General features: G+C 36.9%; 1 protein-coding gene across 4 annotated transcripts in view; it reads left to right on the top strand.

Moving 5' to 3' along the window:
• The window catches only part of LOC125092772 (disintegrin and metalloproteinase domain-containing protein 5-like), a 180485-nt gene that overhangs the window by 18195 nt on the left and 142258 nt on the right, over positions 1-20032 (top strand). For all 4 annotated transcript variants that reach the window (XM_047717149.1, XM_047717152.1, XM_047717151.1 and 1 more), the window contains 4 exons: positions 10652-10730; positions 10999-11075; positions 12440-12611; positions 13518-13583. In XM_047717149.1, the coding sequence (XP_047573105.1) occupies positions 10652-10730; positions 10999-11075; positions 12440-12611; positions 13518-13583 (394 nt within the window). The remainder of the gene's footprint in view (positions 1-10651; positions 10731-10998; positions 11076-12439; positions 12612-13517; positions 13584-20032) is intronic.

Consider the following 20032-nt stretch of genomic DNA (forward strand, 5'->3'; position numbering starts at 1 on the left):
TTTTGTTTTTTTGGAGATTTTTGATGACTGTTTCAATCTCCTTACTGGTTATGGGTCTGTTCATGCTTTCTCTTTCTTCCTGGTTCAGTTGTGGTAGTTTATATGTCTCTAGGAATGCATCCCATTTCTTCCAGATTGTCAAATTTGTTGGCGTAGAGTTGCTCATAGTATGTTCTTATAATTGTCTGTATTTCTTTGGTGTTAGTTGTGATCTCTCCTCTTTCATTCATGATTTTATTTATTTGGGTCCTTTCTCTTTTCTTTTTGAGAAGTCTGGCCAGGGGTTTATCAATCTTATTAATACTTTCAAAGAACCAACTCCTAGTTTCGTTGATTCGTTCTATTTTTTTTTTTTTTTGGTTTCTATTTCATCGATTTCTGCTCTGATCTGTATTATTTCTCTTCTCCTGCTGGGTTTAGGGTTTCTTTCTTGTTCTTTCTTCAGCTCCTTTAGGTGTAGAGTTAGGCTGTGTATTTGAGACCTTTCTTGTTTCTTGAGAAAGTCTTGTATCGCTATATATTTTCCTCTCAGGGGCACGGACTGCATGGAGCACTGGGTCTGGTACAGAAACAGTGAACACTGTTATGCTGTGTCCCACAGATATTGAATCATTGTGTTTTCATTATCATTTGTTTCCATAAATTTTTTAAATTTCATGGTTGACCCATTCATTCTTTAGAAGGATGCTGTTTAGTCTCCATGAATTTGGGTTCTTTCCAAATTTCCTCTTGTGAGTTCTCGCTTCAGAGCATTGTGGTCTGAAAATGTGCCGGGAATGATCCCAATCTTTTGATACTGGTTGAGACCTGATTCATGACCTAGGGTGTGATCTATTCTGGAGAATATTCCATGTGCACTAGAGAAGAATGTGTATTCTGTTGCTTTGGGATGGAATGTTCTGAATATATCTGTGATGTCCATCTGGTCCAGGGTGTCATTGAAGGCCTTTATTTCCTTGTTGATCATTTGCTTGCGTGATCTTTCCATTTCAGTGAGGGGAGTGTTGTAGTCCCCTACTATTATTGTATTATTGTTGATGTGTTTCTTTGATTTTGTTATTAATAGGTTTATATAGTTGGCTTCTCCCATGTTAGGGGCATAGATATTTAAAATTGTTAGATCTTCTTGTTGGACAGACCCTTTGAGTATGATATGGTGTCCTTCCTCATTTCTTATTATAGTCTTTGGCTTAAAATCTAATTGATCTGATGTAAGGATTCCCACTCCTGCTTTCTTCTGATGTCCATTAGCATGGTAAATTCTTTTCCACCCCCTCACTTTAAATCTGGAGGTGTCTTTGGGTCTAAAATGAGTTTCTTGTAGACAGCATATTGATGTTTTTTTTTTTTTCCTCCATTCTGATTCCCTGTGTCTTTTGATTGGGGCATTTAGCCCATTTACATTCAGGTTAACTATTGAGAGATGAATTTAGTGCCATTGTATTGCCTGTAAGGTGACTATTACTTTATATTGTGTCTGTTCCTTTCTGGTCTACTACTTTTAGGCTGTCTCTTTGCTTAGAGCACCCCTTTCAATATTTCCTGTAGAGCTACTTTGGAGTTTACAAATTCTTTTAGTTTTTGTTTGTCCTGGAAGCTTTTTATCTCTCCTTGTATTTTCAATGACAGCCTAGCTGGATATAATATTCTTGGCTGCATGTTTTCTTGTTTAGTGCTCTGAACATATCATGCCTGTTCTTTCTGGCCTGCCAGGTCTCTGTGGATAAGTCTGCTGCCAATCTAATATTTTTTTTTAGTAGCACATTTACATTTTAAAAAAAAATTTATTTATTTGACACAGAGGTCACAAGTAGGCAGAGAAGCAGGCAGAGAGAGAGAGAGAGAGAGAGAGGAAACAGGCTCCCCACCAAGCAGAGAGCCTGATGCGGGGCTCAATCCCAGGACCCTAGGATCATGACCTGAGCTGAAGGCAGAGGCTTTAACCCACTGAGCCACCCAGGTGCCCCCTAATATTTTTACCATTGTATGTTACAGACATTTTTTCCTGGGCTGCTTTCAGGATTTTCTCTTTGTCGCCAAGATTTGTAAATTTTACTATTAGGTGACGGGGTGTGGACCTATTCTTATCGATTTTGAGGGGGGTTGTCTGCACCTCCTGGATTTTGATGCCCGTTCCCTTTGCCATATTAGGGAAATTCTCTACAATAATACTCTCCAGTATACCTTCTGCTCCCCTCTCTCTTTCTTCTTCTGGAATCCCAATTATTCTAATGTTGTTTTGTCTTAAGGTGTCACTTATTTCTCGAATTCTCCCCTTGTGGTCTAGTATTTGTTTGTCTCTCTTTTGCTCAGCTTCTTTATTCTCTGTCATTTGGTCTTCTATATCACTTATTCTTTCTTCTGCCTCATTTATCCTAGCAGTAAGAGCCTCCATTTTTTTTTTATTGCACCTCATTAATAGCTTTTTTGATTTCAACTTGGTTAGATTTTAGTTCTTTTATTTCTCCAGGAAGGGCTTTTATCTCTCTGGAGAGGGTTTCTCTAATATCTTCCATGCCTTTTTCGAGCCTGGCTAGCACCTTGAGAATCATCATTCTGAACTCTAGATCTGACATATCACCAGTGTCTGTATTGATTAGGTCTCTAGCCTTCGGTACTGCCTCTTGTTTTTTTTTTTTTTTTTTTGGTGAGTTTTTCTGCCTTGTTATTTTATCCAGATAAGAATATATGAAGGAGCAAATAAAGTACTAAAAGGGTGGCAAAGACCCCAGGAAAATGTGCTTTAACCAAATCAGAAGAGACCCCAAATCATGGGGGGGAGAAAGGGGATAAAAGGTTCAGAGGAAAAAAAATTAAAAAAAGAAAACAAATAAAGGGAAAATATAAAAAAGAAAAAAATATATATATTAGACTGTTGACTAGAATAGGGTCACCCACTTAACTTTGGGAGAATTTTGGTCTCTTAGAAGAAACTACTTCCCAAAATTTTAAAGAATGAAAAACATATATAAGGATTAACACAATGAAGGGATAGAATATGCCTATAAAGATGGAAAAAAAAGGTTTTTTTTAAATTTTTAAAAAAGGAGTTGATAAAGTAAGTTGGTTGGGGGAATAAAGAAAAAGAAAGTGGAGATAATTTGCTTGGGCTGGAGACTAGAACAAGCCCGGAGCAAGATTTAGGGTATATTTTGATCTATTAGAAGAAGTTGTACCCCAAATTTTTTAGAAGAAAAAACCCTATGTGTATACAAAAAGAAAGTTAGATACAATGAAAGATAAAATATGACTCTAAGAATGAAGGTTCAAAAAAGATTATTATTTTTTTATGAAAGTATTGTAAAGAAAACCTAGTTAAAAAGCATTAAAAGAGGAAAGGGTAGAAGTTTAAAAAAATTAAGCAGAAGAAAAAAATAAATTAACTGCAAGACTAAAGAATCATTGGGAGAAAGCCTTGAATTCCATGCTTTGCTTTCTCCTCCTCTGGAATTCTGCTGTTTTCCTTGGTAAGTGCATTTGGTCGTGGCTGGATTTCTTGTTGATCTTCTGAGGGAGGGACCTGTTGTAGTGATTATCAAGCCTCTTTGCTGGAGGCATAATTGCACCACCCTTGCCAGGGGCCAGGCTAAGTAATCATCTTGGGTTCGCTTTTGGGAGCTTTTCTTCCCTGAACGCTTTCTGTAGAGTTCCGGGGGACAGGAATGAAAATGGCAGCCTCCCAGTCTCTGTTCCAGAGGAGCCAAGACCTCGGGGCCCCACTCCTCAGTGCACCCTCAGAGAAAAGCGCTCAATCACTCCCGTCTCCTTGGCCTCTGGCCGCACTCCGAGCTCACCCAGCCTGTGACCAAGTGTCTCTGTCTCTGGCACACAGCTCCACCTGGAGTCTCTGAACTCCGCAAACCCCTGAGCTCTTCCAGGGGTGTCTCCCCGGATCTTGTGGGGACCCCACTCACAGAGCAGTTGCCTGTGCCATGGATTACAGCTCAAGGTAACCCTGAGTTGAGAGCTCACTCTTCAGCTCTCTCTCTGTAGCTGGCTTCCATGCTCTAATACCTGCGAGCTCTGTGACACTCAGACACCCCCGACCCTTCTGTGACCCTGTGAGACCTGGAGCCATGCTGACCCCGCGTGGACTTCACCCCAGTTTAGCCTCTGGAGTGATGTCCCTCAGTGGAGCAGATTTTTAAAAGTCCTGATTTTGTGCTCCATTGTTCAGTCACTTGCCGGGAGCCAGCCCCTCCCCTTGTGGTCTATTTTCCAGTTGCTTTGGATTCACTTCTCCGCTGGTCCTTTCAGAAAGTGGTCAATTTTCTGTTCTAGAATTGTTGCTCTTCTTCTCTTCAATCTCCTGTTGGATTTGTAGGTGTTTGCAATGGTTTGATAAGTTATCTAGCTGATCTCCTGCTACCTGACGTTGTCTCAGCCTACTTCTCTGCCATCTTGACTCCTCCTCCACTTTTCCATCTTTTTGTGTCTTCTTCAATTTCTTTCATGGGTGTTGTGTAGTTCCTTGAGTTCAGATCCTTTACCTCTTTGGTTAGGTTTATTCCCAGGTCCTATGGTTCTTGGTGCTATCATAAATAGAATAAATTCTCTCATTTCCTTTTCTACATTTTCTTTGTTAGTGTATAAGAAAGCAACTGGTTTCTGTGCCTTGATTTTGTATCCTGCCACATTACTGAATTGCTGTATGAATTCTAGTAGTTTGGAGGTGGAGTCTTTTGGGTTTTCCATATAAAGTATCATGTTATCTGTGAAGAGAGAGAGTTTGACTTCTTTGCCAATTTTCATACCTTTTATTTATTTTTGTTGTCTGATTGCTGTTGCTAGGACTTCTAATACTATGTTAAGCAACAGTGGCGACAATAGTCATCCTTGTCGTGTTCCTGATCTCAAAAGGGAAAGGCTGTGAGCTTTTCCCCACTGAAAATGATATTCACTGTGGGTTTTTCATAGATAGATTTTATGAAGCTGAGGAATGTTCCCTTGATCCCTGTATTTCAGAGTTTTAACCAGGAACGGGTACTGCATTTTGTCAAATGCTTTTTCTGCATCAGTTGAGAGGACCATGTGGTTATTCTCTCTTCTCTTATTGATTGTATCACATTGATTGATTTGCAAATGTTGAACCACCCTTGCATCCCAGGGTGCATGGTGGATAATCTTTTTAGTGTACTGTTGGATCCTATTTGCTAGGATCTTCTTGAGAATCTTGGTATCCATATTTGTCAGGGATATTGGTCAGAAATTCTCCTTTTTGATGGGGTCTTTGCCTCGTTTGGGGATCCGGGTAATGCTAACTTCATAGAAAGAGTCTGGAAGTTTTCCTTCTGTTTCTTTTTTTGAAAGAGCTTCAGGAGAATAGGTATTATTTCTTCTTTGAGTGTTTGATTGAATTCCCCAGGGAATCCATTCGGTCCTGGGCTCTTGTTTTTTGGGAGGTTTTTGATCACTGCTTCAATCTCGTTACTAGAAATTGGTCTATTCAGGCTGCCAGCTTCTTCTTGTTTCAGTCTTGGAAATTTAAAGTTTTCCAGGAATGCATTCATTTCTTTTAGGTTGTTTAACTTATTGGCATATAACTGTTGATAGTAATTTCTGATCATTCTTTCTATTTTCTTGGTGTTGGTCATGATCTCTCCCCTTTCATTCATAATTTAATTAATTTGGGTCCTCTCTCTTTTCTTTTGAATTAGTATGGCCAGTGGTTTATCTATCTTATTGATTCTTTTAAAGAACCAGCTTCTAGTTTTGTTGATGTGTTGTACTATATCTCTAGTTTCTAACTCATTGATCTCTGCTCTAATCTTAATTATTTCTCTTCTTATGTGTGGGGTTGGCTTAATTTGTTGTTGATTTTCCAGTTCTTTCAGCTGTAAAGAGAGCTGGTGTATTCTGGATTTTTCAGTTTTTTTTGAGTGAGGCTTAGATGGCTATGTATTTCCCCCTTAGGACTGCTTTTGCTATATCACATAGGTTTTGGACTGATGTGTCTTCATTCTCATTGGTTTCCATGAATTGTTTTAAGTTCTTCTTTGATTTCCTGGTTGAACCAAGCATTCTTGAGCAGGATGGTCTTTAGCTTCCAAGTGTTTGTATTCCTTCCAAACTTTTTTCTTGTGATTGAGTTCCAGTTTCAAAGCATCATGATCTGAGAACATGCAGGGAATAATCTCAGTCTTTTGGTATCAACTGAGCCCTGATTTGTTACGCTGTATGTGGTCTATTCTGGAGAAAGCTCCATGAGCGCTTGAGAAGAATGAGTATTCTGTTGTTTTAGGGTGGAATGTTCTGTATATATCTATGAGTTCCTTCTGGTCCAATGTGTCATTCAAAGCTTTTGTTTCTTTATTGATTTTCTGCTTAGATGATCTATTACTGAGAGTGGCGTGTTAAGATCTCCTACAATTAATGTATTCCTATCAATATGACTCTTTAATTAACAGTTGGCTTAGTAGTTGGCTGCTCTCATGTTGGGGGCATAAATATTTACAATTGTTAGATCTTCTTGGTGGATAGACCCTTTAAGAATTGTTAGATCTTCTTGGTGGATAGACACTTTAAGAATGATGACCCTTCAAGATACCTAATTCGGTATCTCTTACTACAGTCTTTAGCTTAAAATCTAATTTATCTGATATGAGAATAGCTACTCCAGCTTTCTTTTGAGGCCCATTTGCATGAAGAATGCTTCTCCATCCCCTCACTTTCAGTCTGGATGTATCTTTAGGTTCCAAATGTGTCTCTTGTGGAAAGCATATGGACAGGTACAGCATATGTAACCCTGTGCCTTTTTATGGGAGCATTTAGGCTGTTCACGTTGAGAGTGATTATTGAAACTTAAGTTTTTAGTGAGATCATGTTGCCTGAGAAGTCCTTGTTTCTATAGATTGTCTCTGTAATCTTCTTTTCTATGTCATTCTTGGGTTCTTTCTTCTTTTATAAAAAAAAAACAAACCCTTTGATATTTCTTGTAGTGCCAGCTTGTTGGTCACAGACTTTTTAAAACCTTGCCTGTTTTGGAAGCTCTCTCTGTCTCCATCTATTTTGAATGTCAGCCTTGCTGGATAAAGTATTCTTGGCTGCATGTTCTTCTCATTTAGTGCCCTGAATATGTTTTGTCAGCCCTTTCTGGCTTGCCAGGTCTCTGTGGGCAGGTCTGATGTTATTCTAATGGGCCTTTCTCTGTATGTAAGGAATCTCTTCCCCCTAGCTGCCCTTAAGACCTCTTGCCTAAAATTATGATTCATGAATTTAACAATTAAGTATCTGGATGTCTTTCTAGACTCATTGGTCTTGGGGGGTGTCCTTTCTGCCTCTAGGACATGAACACTTGTTCCATTCCCCAAATTGGGGAAATTTTCATCCAGAATTTGTTCACCTATATCTTCTAGTCTTCCCTCTTTCTCAACCTGCTCAGGGATCCCAATAATTCTGATGTTGGAATGTTTCATGGTGTCATTTATTTCCCTAATTCTATTTTCATGGCTTCTAAGCTGTTTATTCCAGGTGTCCTCCTGATCCTTCTTCTCTCAGTTTGTCTTCTAGATCACTAAGTCGATCTTCTGCCTCAGTTACACTGGCTGTTAGAGTATTTAGATTCAATTGGATCTCATTTCTGCCCTTAGACTTTCTATGTTGCCACTAATGGTCTTCTCCATCCTAGCCATTGCTTGGATAATTGTTACCCTGAATTCCCTTTGTGACATATGTTTATGTTCATATCTAGTAGTTTTGTGGCAGAGAGCACAGTCTCTGAATATTTACTCTGTTGGGTGTTCTTCCTTCTAGTCATTTTTTTTTAAACTTTATTCACTTTATTTATATATTTAACAGTTCTAAAGTATTTACTTCCTGCTTTGACAAAAAATGAAAAATATAGGAGCACTGACTGACTCCTCTTTAGGAGAAAAGGGTTATATGTACAGCTACGGAGAGTTACGGTTCCTCCTTTACATACAAAGAAAAATATTAATAAAAAAGTGCTTCATTGAACGAAAAGGGCTAAGAGCTGCAAGCATTTATTCACACTGTACATCAGACCCAAGAAACCTGTATCATAACCTCTTGGCACCTGTCACTAGGAACTGCACAATCTTTAATTAGACTGACTTCTTCCCACCTGCACGGCCAGACCATACAGAGTGTGGAGAAGAACTACACCCTGTTTCACTAAAGTCAGACTCTGAGCTACCTACAGCCACTAGGAAGTCAGAGACTCATTCTGATGCTCTTGGCTTTGCCTGGACTGAAAGCTCCAGGGGAGGCTCTGGGCCACCTTGTAACCACACCCAGGCACACACAGGAGCCACCTTTCTGAGACACAACTTCCCTTGGCCAGGGAATTGCTTCCAAAGGGTCAGAGAGTTTGAGGGGTCAGGAGTTTGAGGGGTCAGGAGTTTGAGGGGTTGTTTAGCTGAATATATCAACCACAATCTAGGCAAGGTGCACCCTGAAAAGTTTCAGAGTAATCGGAAGTCATCACCAAAAAGAAAGAAAAAAGAGAGAGAAAAATAGAAAAAAAAAAAAAGAGAGAAACCCAGCCAAAATGATCCCCAAAAGTAAGATTTATAAGGTACATAAACAAAAATGAACAATTAAAAAGACTGACAAAAGTAAAAGACAAGAAAAAAAAAGGAAGAAAAATCCAGCCAAAAGGAACTCCAAGGATAATATTTATATAGTACAAAAACAAATACAAATACAGAGAAACACCCACAGAAGAATAAGATGGGAAGGTGGTTATAAACCCTTGATGTGAGCGAGGAAGGTTATTTTGGATCTTCCTGGATGAATATTGTTATCTTTGTTAAAGGACTCAACTTTCCATAGATACAGGGAAATTAAAACTGGTCTATATATAGAGGTAGTATTGAATAGGGAAAAATGATTACCTTGAAGCTTATGTCTATATGTATTTAAAAAAAGGAAGAAAAACACAATATATGTATGATAAAAGTTCAAGTTAAAAAGTTATTATGCAATGTGTTGTGTTAAACCTCTGGTTGTAATGGTAAGTAGGTTAAAAAAATTAGAAGAAGTGTGAGAACTAATAAAAAAAGAAAAGTTGTATCTATGAATTATATAGGCATTGGGACAATACTGGGAGCTTAATTTATTGTTTTCCCCTGATGTCTGGGGACCCTGTGGTTATTGTCTTCTTGTTCCTTTGGCTAGTTTTCTTGGGGAGGGGCCTGCCACATTGTTTTCCAGTCAGTACTGCTTGGGTTGAGTCACCCTGCCTGCTTTCAAGGGACTGGGCTCTGTGGAAACTGCTTTTCAGGATTATGTTCTCTGGAGGGTTTTGTTCTTTGGTGGCTTTTTGGCTTTTCAGAGGTTTAGTGGAAAACAAACTGTCCACCCCCAGACCTCTGCCTCAGAGAGAGGCCTCAGTCTGCTCCCCTCTGGATGGTCCAGAAAACACAGACTCCCTCTCTGCAAACTGTGCTAGACACCACAACCTCCCACTGGTGGTGCGCACCCCCAGCCACTCTCCCAGTGGTTGCCCGAGGCCCCTGCTTGTCTCTGCACCCTGGTGCCACTAAAACTGTAAGCAATATTGGTCTGGGTGAGCCTGATTCCAGTTACTGCTGTTGCTGGGAATGCTATCTCCGGTCCATGCCATGGGAGGTGCAGGTCGCCAAAGGCTGCAGGCTGAGAGACCCCAACCTGAGTTGGCACTGGGTTCTCTTAGGTGCGGGCTGGGCATGCTCAGACCCCGCGGTCACGCAGGTCCAGGAAGGCTGTAGGCCCAGAGGCCGCCCACTGGTGCCCACACCAGGCTGTCTCAGGTGGGAGTGTGCCCAACCTGAGTGGTAGTGCAAGCAGCAGAAAGCCATGGGCTCAAGGACCACAGATTGGTGGCCCCGCCAGACTTTCTCTGGCATGAGTGGTCACCAGAGGTGACCGTCCTGGGCCCATGCCCTTGACCACCAGATTCCACCAGTTGCCTCTTAAGATCTTTTGCTCTTTTTGAGGGCTTTTAACCAGACTCCAAGTTGTTTGTCCCCAATCACAGGGCACTTTCATATTGGGGTATTACTTTCTAATGTGTCCCTTCTGGTGGCTCCCTCCTCTTCTGTTTATCCTCCAATATCAGTCCCAGCATTCCCACTCTGATTTACCTCTTCACTGCTGTCTTCTGCCCCTGTAGCGATCCAGAAGTGTGTAACCTTACATCTCAGGCCGATTTCATGGGTGTTCAGAGTGTTCTGGTAGATATTTAGCTCACTTTAGGGGACTGGTTGAAACAGGGTCTCTTACTTCTCTGCTATCTTGCCCCTCCTCCTCAAGAAAATATTTTAAAAATTTTGTTCTAACCCTTTAAGATTTAGGTTTAAGATCTGGAACCAGATTTAACCCAACATTTTTAAACACAAAAATAAATAAACACAAAAATTTTCAAATTCTATGCTGGAACTTGGGACCTATGTTATTTTACTATTTACTATTTCTAGCTGTTTTGGTTGTTCATTGACATGTATTTTAGTATTGTATGTTACTGTAGTTAAAATACTTTCTTCAGCACCTGGTTTATTGTAAATGACAGAAAAGTATTTGGACGATTGACTATGTAAAGGTAATTGGCACTATAATTCCTCAGTGAAAGAACAATTTGTATTATGAAGAATAATTTTTTCTATGTTTTCTGTTTCACAACTTGAGCATGTTTTGTGATTTTTTTGTCTAGATTATTTTTATCTTCAGTTTCTGTTGTTTACTTTTATGACAACGATGACATCCAACATTCTCAGCCTTTGTTAGCGCAGGTAAGACTGAGATTTTTCTTACAGACTTCTTACTCTGGATTATCTTTAAAGATGTAAATATTCTGAAATTTCTAGAATATTATTTTACACATTCACTGAAATTGAATAACTTGGACTAATTCTTATTCCTACTTGGCAAAATTTCATTGGCTAATTGCCTATGCATGTTAAAGTACTAGGATAGATAAAGTAATAAATACAAATGATACAGGTGGGATGTCCATTTTAAAAATAAATTCTCCATTTATTCTTGTATATTTTTTTTCAGGTGGATTGCAGTTACCATGGATATGTTGCAGGTTTTCCACATTCTCTTGTGTCACTCCATACTTGTTCAGGACTCAGGTTGTAACCTATTTAAAGATATTCCATTTGCCAGTATTAATCCTGTTAACCTGAGTTGATCCTCCGTTTATCTTTTCTAGTTCTATATTCAACTTTGTTATCTCAGTTCCCTAAAGAGTGACTCAGAATTACTGGCAAAATAAAATATTGGTGGGCGCCTGGGTGGCTCAGTGGGTTAAGCCGCTGCCTTCGGCTCAGGTCATGATCTCAGGGTCCTGGGATCGAGTCCCGCATCGGGCTCTCTGCTCAGCAGGGAGCCTGCTTCCCTCTCTCTCTCTCTCTCTCTGCCTGCCTCTCTGTCTACTTGTGATCTCTCTCTGTCAAATAAATTAAAAAAAAAATCTTTAAAAAAAAAATAAAATAAAATATTGGTCACCTTGGCAGCATTTGTCCCTGTTGGAAGACTACTTGTTGATTCTTTTTTTTTTTAATTTTTATTTTGTTATATTAGTCACCATAATATACATGATGAGGTGGTTTTTTGTTTTGTTTTGTTTTGTTTTAGATTTTATTTATTTATTTGACAGAAAGAGAGAGAGATCACAAGTAGGCAGAGAGGCAGGCAAAAAGAGAGGGGGAAGTAGGCACCCTGCCAAGCAGAGAGCCCAGTGTGGGGCTCGATCCCAGGACTCTGAGTTCATGACCTGAGCTGAAGGCAGAAGCTTAACTCACTGAGCCACCCAGGTGCCCCACATCATGAGTTTTTGATGCAGTGTTTCACGATTCATTGTTTATGTACTTGTTGATTCTAACAGGATCTTGCTTGAGGCTTTGAGTGGCCTTGAGTGTAGAGGGTGTTTGTTGGTCTCTCCATACTTTATTTTTTCTAGATTTTTAATATTTTTATTGATTTCTTAATTTCCTAGCATGGTTGAAAATTGTAGAATGCCTAGATCTGATAGGTATTTTAGCTCTGCTTCCAGTCATTTTTAGGCAGATAATATCTTCATTTAAGTTCACACAAAAAAATGATGTGTGACATTAAGTCTCAGGGAAGAGTAGTTATCTCAAAAAGAAGAAAGGACCTAACACTAAGGAAGAGAGTGCCTAAAGATCTGACAAGCTGGCTTAGAAAATCTGTACTCTAGGAAGGGTTCCTAACCTGTTTAATCACATGGATCCATGCCACTTATATGCTTTCTTTAAGATAATAAAAATATTTCTCTTAGAATATTTGTAATATAAGGCAGTATGCATCCTGTGGTATTACTGTTTCAGTCTTGAGTTTAACACCTCAATGAATAACTAGAGAAACCAAAAAAAATGTAAGAAAAAAATTTTTTTTTTTTTGCCAAAATTACTCCTTAGAATATTATAGTTTTGGTAGAATAATTTCAGACTTGTTTTGATTTTTTAATACTCAGGGGAACATTACAGCTTAAAAACATCTCATATGGAATTGAACCAATGGAGGCTGTATCAGGATTTGTGCACATGATTTATGAAGAAAAATATGACATTGTTGTACCTCTCTTAGGAGAAACTAAGACTTACAGCTATAATAACATATATTATCATATCAGGAAAAGTTCAGAAGTAAGTGTTGACTTAAATTTAACTTATTCCTTATAATTTCATGAAATGAAAACTACTTTCAGAGCAAAATTTGATGACCTGCAGATTTAAGATTGTTTTCCTTTTTCATGAGGACCTTGCTTGGCTTTTAAAATGGGTAAAGAATAAAATTAAGTTCCCCATTAAGCTTGTCATTAGATTAAAGTTTAGTAAAGACTTAGGTAATTAATCTTGGACACATGTGAATATAGGATTCCAGAAACCAAAAAATTAATTTTTGCATGTGGACATTTGAATAGCTAATGTAAATTACTCCTTTTCCTCAATTTGGCTGATAAATTAGGTGAAAATATCACATAATCTGCATTTCTAATTAAGTCTTTGTTTTAAGAGAGTTCAGAAATACTATTAGTGGCCTATATAAGGTACATGTAAAGCAATGTGATGAATTCTTCTTCCACAAAGGCTAGTAAACTGCTTTAATGTCATAAATAGCATTTCTGGCTCCAGTGAACTGCCATTGGTTGTAAACTTCAGTAATAATTTTCTTAACTTTATTGTTTGCCAGAAGTAGTTTCCTAATAATTGGTAGCAGAAAATCTGTCCACATGGAAGACTACTATGAAAACTATCACAAGGGAAGAAAGAAAAGATTTATGTTGTAATCTTAAAATTTCCAATTGCAACTATTGCTAAAATCAACAGATACCTGGATTCTTGTATCTTGTAGCTTGGGATCTCATTGAACACCTTTATTAACCACAGGAACTTTCTGGACTGGAATTTTCTGAATAGTACCTAAATTTTGTATTTGGATGCCGCTTTATTATGTAGTCAGTAGCACCACATCTCTCAGTTTCTGAATATAATTTCAATAGAAGGTAAATTTTTGGAAATTCCTCAGGACTCATGTTGTGTGTTTTCCAGAGAACTGAATTTTTCAAGTTACATCCTCAATATCTTGAAATATATATTGTTGTGGATAAAATTCTGGTAGGTCCTTTTTTATGTATTGCTATTTTAAAGTGATTTAACCTTTGTATTTAACTTGATTTCAATGATGTAATAAAAATTTTAAAACCATTTTTGATAAATATTTATTTTGTTTTTGCAGTTAATAACTTCTTAAAAATTGTTCATAAGCCAAGTGTTCAATTCATTTATTTTATATATGAGTTTCTCTACATGTCTTTGTAAAGTAAAGCATTTTTTATATTTTTAAAGCTTGTCAGTCTATTTTTCTTTTTTTCAAAAGAACTACATCCTCAGTGAAACCCTCAAGCCCTACATATGATGTTGAACTGCTTCAGCCTCGTTGAAAGAATAGTCTAAAAAACAAATATGCTACTTTTAAGTGAAGGGATAAAACAAGTTATCTGTTTTGTTCTCGGTTCTAGATAAATGAAATAACAGAAAAACGAATAAAATTTTCATATTGAGGATTCATGATTATATTTCTGATCTTGTATGGGTTTAGGTTTTTAATTTGTACAACATGGGTAGTTAGGAGATTCTGAACTATGAGGCTACATTTATTCCTGGTTGGTAAGATCCAAGGGCACCTGTTGGAGGCAAAGAATATTTCTCTCTGTAGGAATGCACTTCAAGCAGGTATTCCCACAGATTATTTCCAGCCACATATGACCTCAAAATTCAAAAGAAAATTAGCTACCATAAACAAGGGTTAGCAAAATAAATAAATAAATAAATAAATAAATAAATAAATAAATAAATAAAATAGATTTAGATATAGGAAACTTTCAGATAGGAAAATTTTAAGATATGTTTTAAAAATGTTTCATTCCATAGAGTGTCTGTTGACTCCAAAAGAGGTGGGTATGAGGCAGGGAAGCTGAGCTAAATATTAGCAGAGGTTACAAAAATTGAAGTCCATTGACTCACTAAAGAGTGGGAAGGTTTTTTTTGTTTTGTTTTGTTTTGTTTTACACATGGTTACGCTGACTTAGTACAATGCCAATACATATTCTAAAATCATATTCCTGTAAATTTACAAAGCAATTAAAATTGGAAAACAGAATTTTAAGGATACTCAACAAAAATAAGTCAGTGAAGGGAAAAGAAAACATTATACATTAAATTTGTTTCATAGTAAGCTAAATTTAGCAGTTATAAGTACATAATTTGAAGTCAGAGAGATCTAGCATTGAATCCCAATTGCCTTCATTCTTTTTTTTATTGTGGTAAAAAGCATTTAGTATTAAATTTTCCATACTGACCATTTTTAAATGTATAGTTCAGTAGTGTTAAGTATATTCACATTGTTGTTCAACCAATCTCTAGAATCTTTTCATCCTGAAAACCAACATTCTATGCCCATTGAACACTAATTTCCCCTCCCCCCTGCATCCCCTGCCCCACCCTTGGCAAATACCTTTCTACTTCCTGTTTCTATGATTCTGACTACTTTAGATAATACATATGAGTGGAATTATACAGAATTTGAACTTTTGTGACTGGCTTATTTTGCTTTGCATAATGTCCTCAGGTTTCATCCATATTGTAGCACACGACAGGATTATCTTCCTTTTTAAGGCTGTGACTATCCCATTGCATGTGAATATACCCACTGCATTTTCTTTTTTCTTTTTTTTTTTTTAAGATTTTATTTATTTATTTGACAGAGAGAAATCACAAGTAGGCAGAGAGGCAGGCAGAGAGAGAGGAGGAAGCAGGCTCCCCGCTGAGCAGAAAGCCCGATGTGGGGCTCGAACCCAGGACCTGGGATCATGACCTGAGCCGAAGGCAGCGGCTTAACCCACTGAGCCACCCAGGCGCCCCCCCACTGCATTTTCTTTACCCAGTCTTCTATTAACGGGCCTTTGGGTTTCTTCTACCTTCAGGCTATTGCGAATAATGCTCCAAGGAACATGAATGTGTAAATATCTCTTTGTGATCTTGCTTTGAATTTTTTGGATGTATACCCAGAAGCTGGATTGTTAGAACATATGTTAATTCTATGTTTAATTTTTTGAGGAACTGCTGTACTGTTTTTCATTATTAATATTAATATTTCTATTAATAAAGAATTTTAAAGTTTTTTTGTTGTTGTTAAGCTATAGGATTTCTTTTGTATATTCTACATATTAACTTCTTATCAGATATGTGGTTTGTAAATGCTTTCTCCCATTCTGTAAGCTGCCTTTTCACTCTGTTGATTGTTTTCTTTGATGCAGAAAAGTTAAGTTTAATGTAATCCCATTTGTTTATTTGTACTTTTGTTGCCTGTGTGTTTGGTGTCATATCCAACAAGTGATTGCCGAATCCAATGTACTGAAGGTTTTTTCCTATGCTTTTTTCCAGGAGTTTCATAATTTTAGGTCTTACATTTATGCCAATTTTGACTTAACTTTTGTATATGATTTAAAGTAAGAGTCCAACTTCATTCTTTGACATGTAGGTAGATATAGATTTTCCAGTGCCATTTGTTGAAGACACTGATCATTTTCCACTGTGTATGCTGGCATCAGTGTTGAAAAACATTTGGCCATATATACTCAGGGCTTTATTTCTGGATGCTCTATTCTGTTCCATTGTTCCATATATCTGTCTTTATGCTACTACCATATAGTTTTCATTACTGTTGCTTTGTAGTATGTTTCAAAATTGGGAAATGAGGCACTGTAACATTTTTCTTTTAGGCTATTTTTCTCTATTTCTGAAAAATATGCCATTGGGATTCTAATAAAGATTGCAGTGAATTTGTAGATAGCTTCATCTGGTAGTTTGGGCATTTTAACATTATTTTAACACTACAAAGTCTTCCAGTTAATGAGCATGAGATGTCTTTCCATTTGTCTGTATATTATTTGATTTCTTTTACCAATGCCTTCAGCTTTCAGTGTGCAAGACTTTCACCTCATTGGCTAAGTCTATTCTTAAGTATTTTATCCTTTTTGATACTATAGTAAAAGGGAGCATTTTCTTAATTCCCTTTTATGATTGATCATGTTTGTGTACAGAAACAATTGATTTTTGTGTGTTGATTTTATATTATAACTGCTGAAATTGTTTCCTAGCTCAAACAATTTTTTTTTTGGTGGAATCTGCAGGGTTTTCTGCATATGAAATCATTGGTTAACAGACATGATTTTACTTATTTCTCATTTCAATACCTTTTTTCTTTTTGTTCTCTAAATCCTGTAGTTAGGACCTATAGTACTATGCCGAATAGTGTGGTGAGGGTGGACATGGTTGTCTTTTTTCCTGTACTTAGAAAAAAAGAAGACAGTCTTTCACTGTTGAGTGTGATATTGTCTGTGATCATGTATGGCTTTTATTATGTTGAGGTACTTCTATTAGTTTGTTGGGTGTTTTTAATGATAAAATAGTGCTGAATTTTTGTCACTTTTTTGGGCATCAATTGAAATGATCATGTGGGGTTTTGTTGTCATTCATTTATTAATGTGTGGAACTACATTGATTGATTTTTTAATACGTTAAACCATTCTTATGTTCCAGGAATAAATCCCACTTGGTCATAATGTATGATCCCTTTAATGAACTTTTTGAATTCATTTTGCTATTATTTTATAAATGATTTTTGCATTAGTCATCACCAATGATAATTGACTTCTATTTTTCTTGTAGTGTCTTTATCTGGTTTTGGATCAGGATAATGCTGACATCATAGAATGAGTTTGGAAGTGTTTTCTCCTATACAATTCTTAGTAAGAGCTTGAGGGAGATTAGTGTTAATTTTTCTTTAAATGTTTGGTTGAATTCTCCAGGGAATTCATTTGGTCCTGAGCTTTTCTGTATTGAGGTGTTTTTGATTACTGATTCAATATCCTTCCTCTTTATTTGTCTGGTCACATTTAAAAAATTTCTTTGTGATTTAGTTTTGATATGCATTTAGTCTTGGTAGTAGTTTTTCTTTTTCTTCTTACAGGTATCCAATTTGTTGGCATATGATTATTCTTAGTAGTCTTATAATTCTTCTTATTTCTATGACATTAAGTGAAATGTCCTCTCTTCATTCCTTTTCTTTCTTTCTTTTTTTAAAAGATTTTATTTATCTGACAGAGAGGGAGAGAGCACAAACAGTGGGACAGTGGCAGGCAGAGGGATGGGGGGAAGCAGGCTTCCTGCTGACAGGGGAGCCTGATGTGGGGTTTCATCCCAGGACCCCGGAATCATGACAGGTGCTGAAGGCAGGTGTTTAACTGACAGAGCCACCCAGGTGCCCCTATTTCTGTTTTATTTATCTGTACCTTTTTTATTAGTCTAGCTAAGAATTTTTTTTTTAAAGATTTTATTTTTATTTATTTGACAGAGAGATCACAACCAGGCAGAGAGAGAGGAGGAAGCAGGCTCCCCACTGAGCAGAGAGCCCAATGCGGGGCTCGACCCCAGGACTCTGAGATCATGACCTGAGCCGAAGGCAGCGGCCCAACCCACTGAGCCACCCAGGCGCCCCTAGTTAAGAATTTTTTAAAAGTTGTTGATCTTTTCAGAAAAACAATTCTTGTTTTCATTGTTTTTTTTTGTTTGTTTGTTTGTTTTTTTTTTTTGACAGAGAGAGATCACAAGTAGACAGAGAGGCAGGCAGAGAGACGGAGGGAAGCAGGCTCCCTGCTTGTTTTCATTGGTTTTAAAAATTGTTTTTCTATTTCATTTTTCTGTTACGTTCTTTATTATTTCCTTCCTCTGTTAAGTTTTGGTTTCAGATCTCCTTCAACTTACTGTGGAGCTATGGCATGATAAGCCTATTGTAAGTTGAAAATGTAAGTAAAAAATGCATCCACTACATCTAACCTACCAAACGTCAGAGCTTACCCTAGCCTACCTTAAACATCTCAGAACACTTCCATTAGCCTACAGCTGGGCGAAATCATCAAACACAAAGCCTATTTTATAATAAAGTATCTAATATCTCATGTAATTTATTAAATCTTGTACTAAAAGGGTAAAACAGAATGATTGTATAGGTACAGAATGGCTACATATATGTATAAGTTATTTACCCTTGTGATAACATGGCCGACTGGAAGCCATGGCTCACTGCCACTGCCTAGCATCACAGGGGAGTATGTACTCCGTAGTGCTAGTTTGGAAAAAGATCCACATTCAAAAATCAAAGTACAGTTTCTATTAAATGTATGTCACTTTTGCATCATTGTGAAGTAGAAAAATCGTTAGACAAACTGTCATAAATTGAGAATCATCTATCGTTTTTTTTTTATGTTTTAGAGTTCCTCGAGGTAAAAAGTTGGGTTATTGATTTGAGAACTTTATTATTGTTTAATGTAAGCATTTTCTCTATAAATATCCATATCAGTAGTGTTTTCACTTAATCCTTTAATTTTGGAATGTTGTGTTTTGCTTTCATTAACCTCCAGATATTTTCTTAGTCCCTTGTGATTTCTTCTTTGACCCACTGATTAGTTAAGAGTGAGTTAACTTCCATGTATTTGTGGATTTTCGTTTTCCTCCTGTTGATTTCTAGTTTCTTTTTATTGGGGTCAGAGAGGATACTTGGGTTTTTTTTTTCAGTCGTCTTAAATTTGTTGAGACTTGTTTTATGGCCCAACATGTAGTCTGTTTTGCAGATTGTTCCAAATGTCTTTTAGAAGAATGTATATGCTGCTGTTGAGTGTTCTGTATATGTCTGTTAGATCAATTGGTTTATAGTGTATTCAGGTCTTCTGTTTCCTTATTGATTTCAGTCTGGTTGTTTTAGCTATAACTTGATCATGGTGAATGATATCTTAATGTGCTGCTGAATTCAGTTGCTAGTATTTTATTGTCAATTTTCCTTCAATGTTCATCAGGAATATTGGTGTGTACTTTCTTGTGGTGCCCTTTTCTGGCTTTGCTTTTGGAGTTCATAATGCTGGTTTTATAAAATGAATTTGAGAGTGTTCCAGCACCTTTACTTTTTTTTTTTTTTTTTTTTTTGGTGGAGTTTGAGAAGAACTGGTGTTAATTCTTCAATATGGTAAAATTCACTAGTGAGGTCATCTACTCTTGAGCTTTACTTCATTGGAACATTCTAAAAAATTATTAATTCAGTTTCCTTTCTAGTAATCGCTTTATTCAGATATTTTATTTCTTCCTGATTAAGTCTTGATGAGTTGTATTTTTTTAATTGAAGTATAGTTGACATACAATGCTATATTAATTTCAGGTGTACAACAGAGATATTGGAGAATTCTGTACGTTATACAGTGCTCACCATGGTAAGTATAGTGACCATCTGTCACCATACAAAGTTATTATGGAATTATTGACTAAATTCTCTAGAATGTGCTTTTCATCCCCATGGATTATTTATTTTATAATGAGAATTATATACCTCTTAATGCCCTTCACATATTTTTCCCATGTACTTTAACTTCCTCCTTTTTGGCAACTATCAGTTTTGTTCTCTATATTTATGAGTCTTTTTCTATTTTTTGTTTGTTTTTTATTTTTTTTGATTC

Source organism: Lutra lutra, chromosome 2, assembly GCF_902655055.1.
Source record: "Lutra lutra chromosome 2, mLutLut1.2, whole genome shotgun sequence".
NCBI classification, from domain to species: Eukaryota; Metazoa; Chordata; class Mammalia; order Carnivora; family Mustelidae; genus Lutra; species Lutra lutra.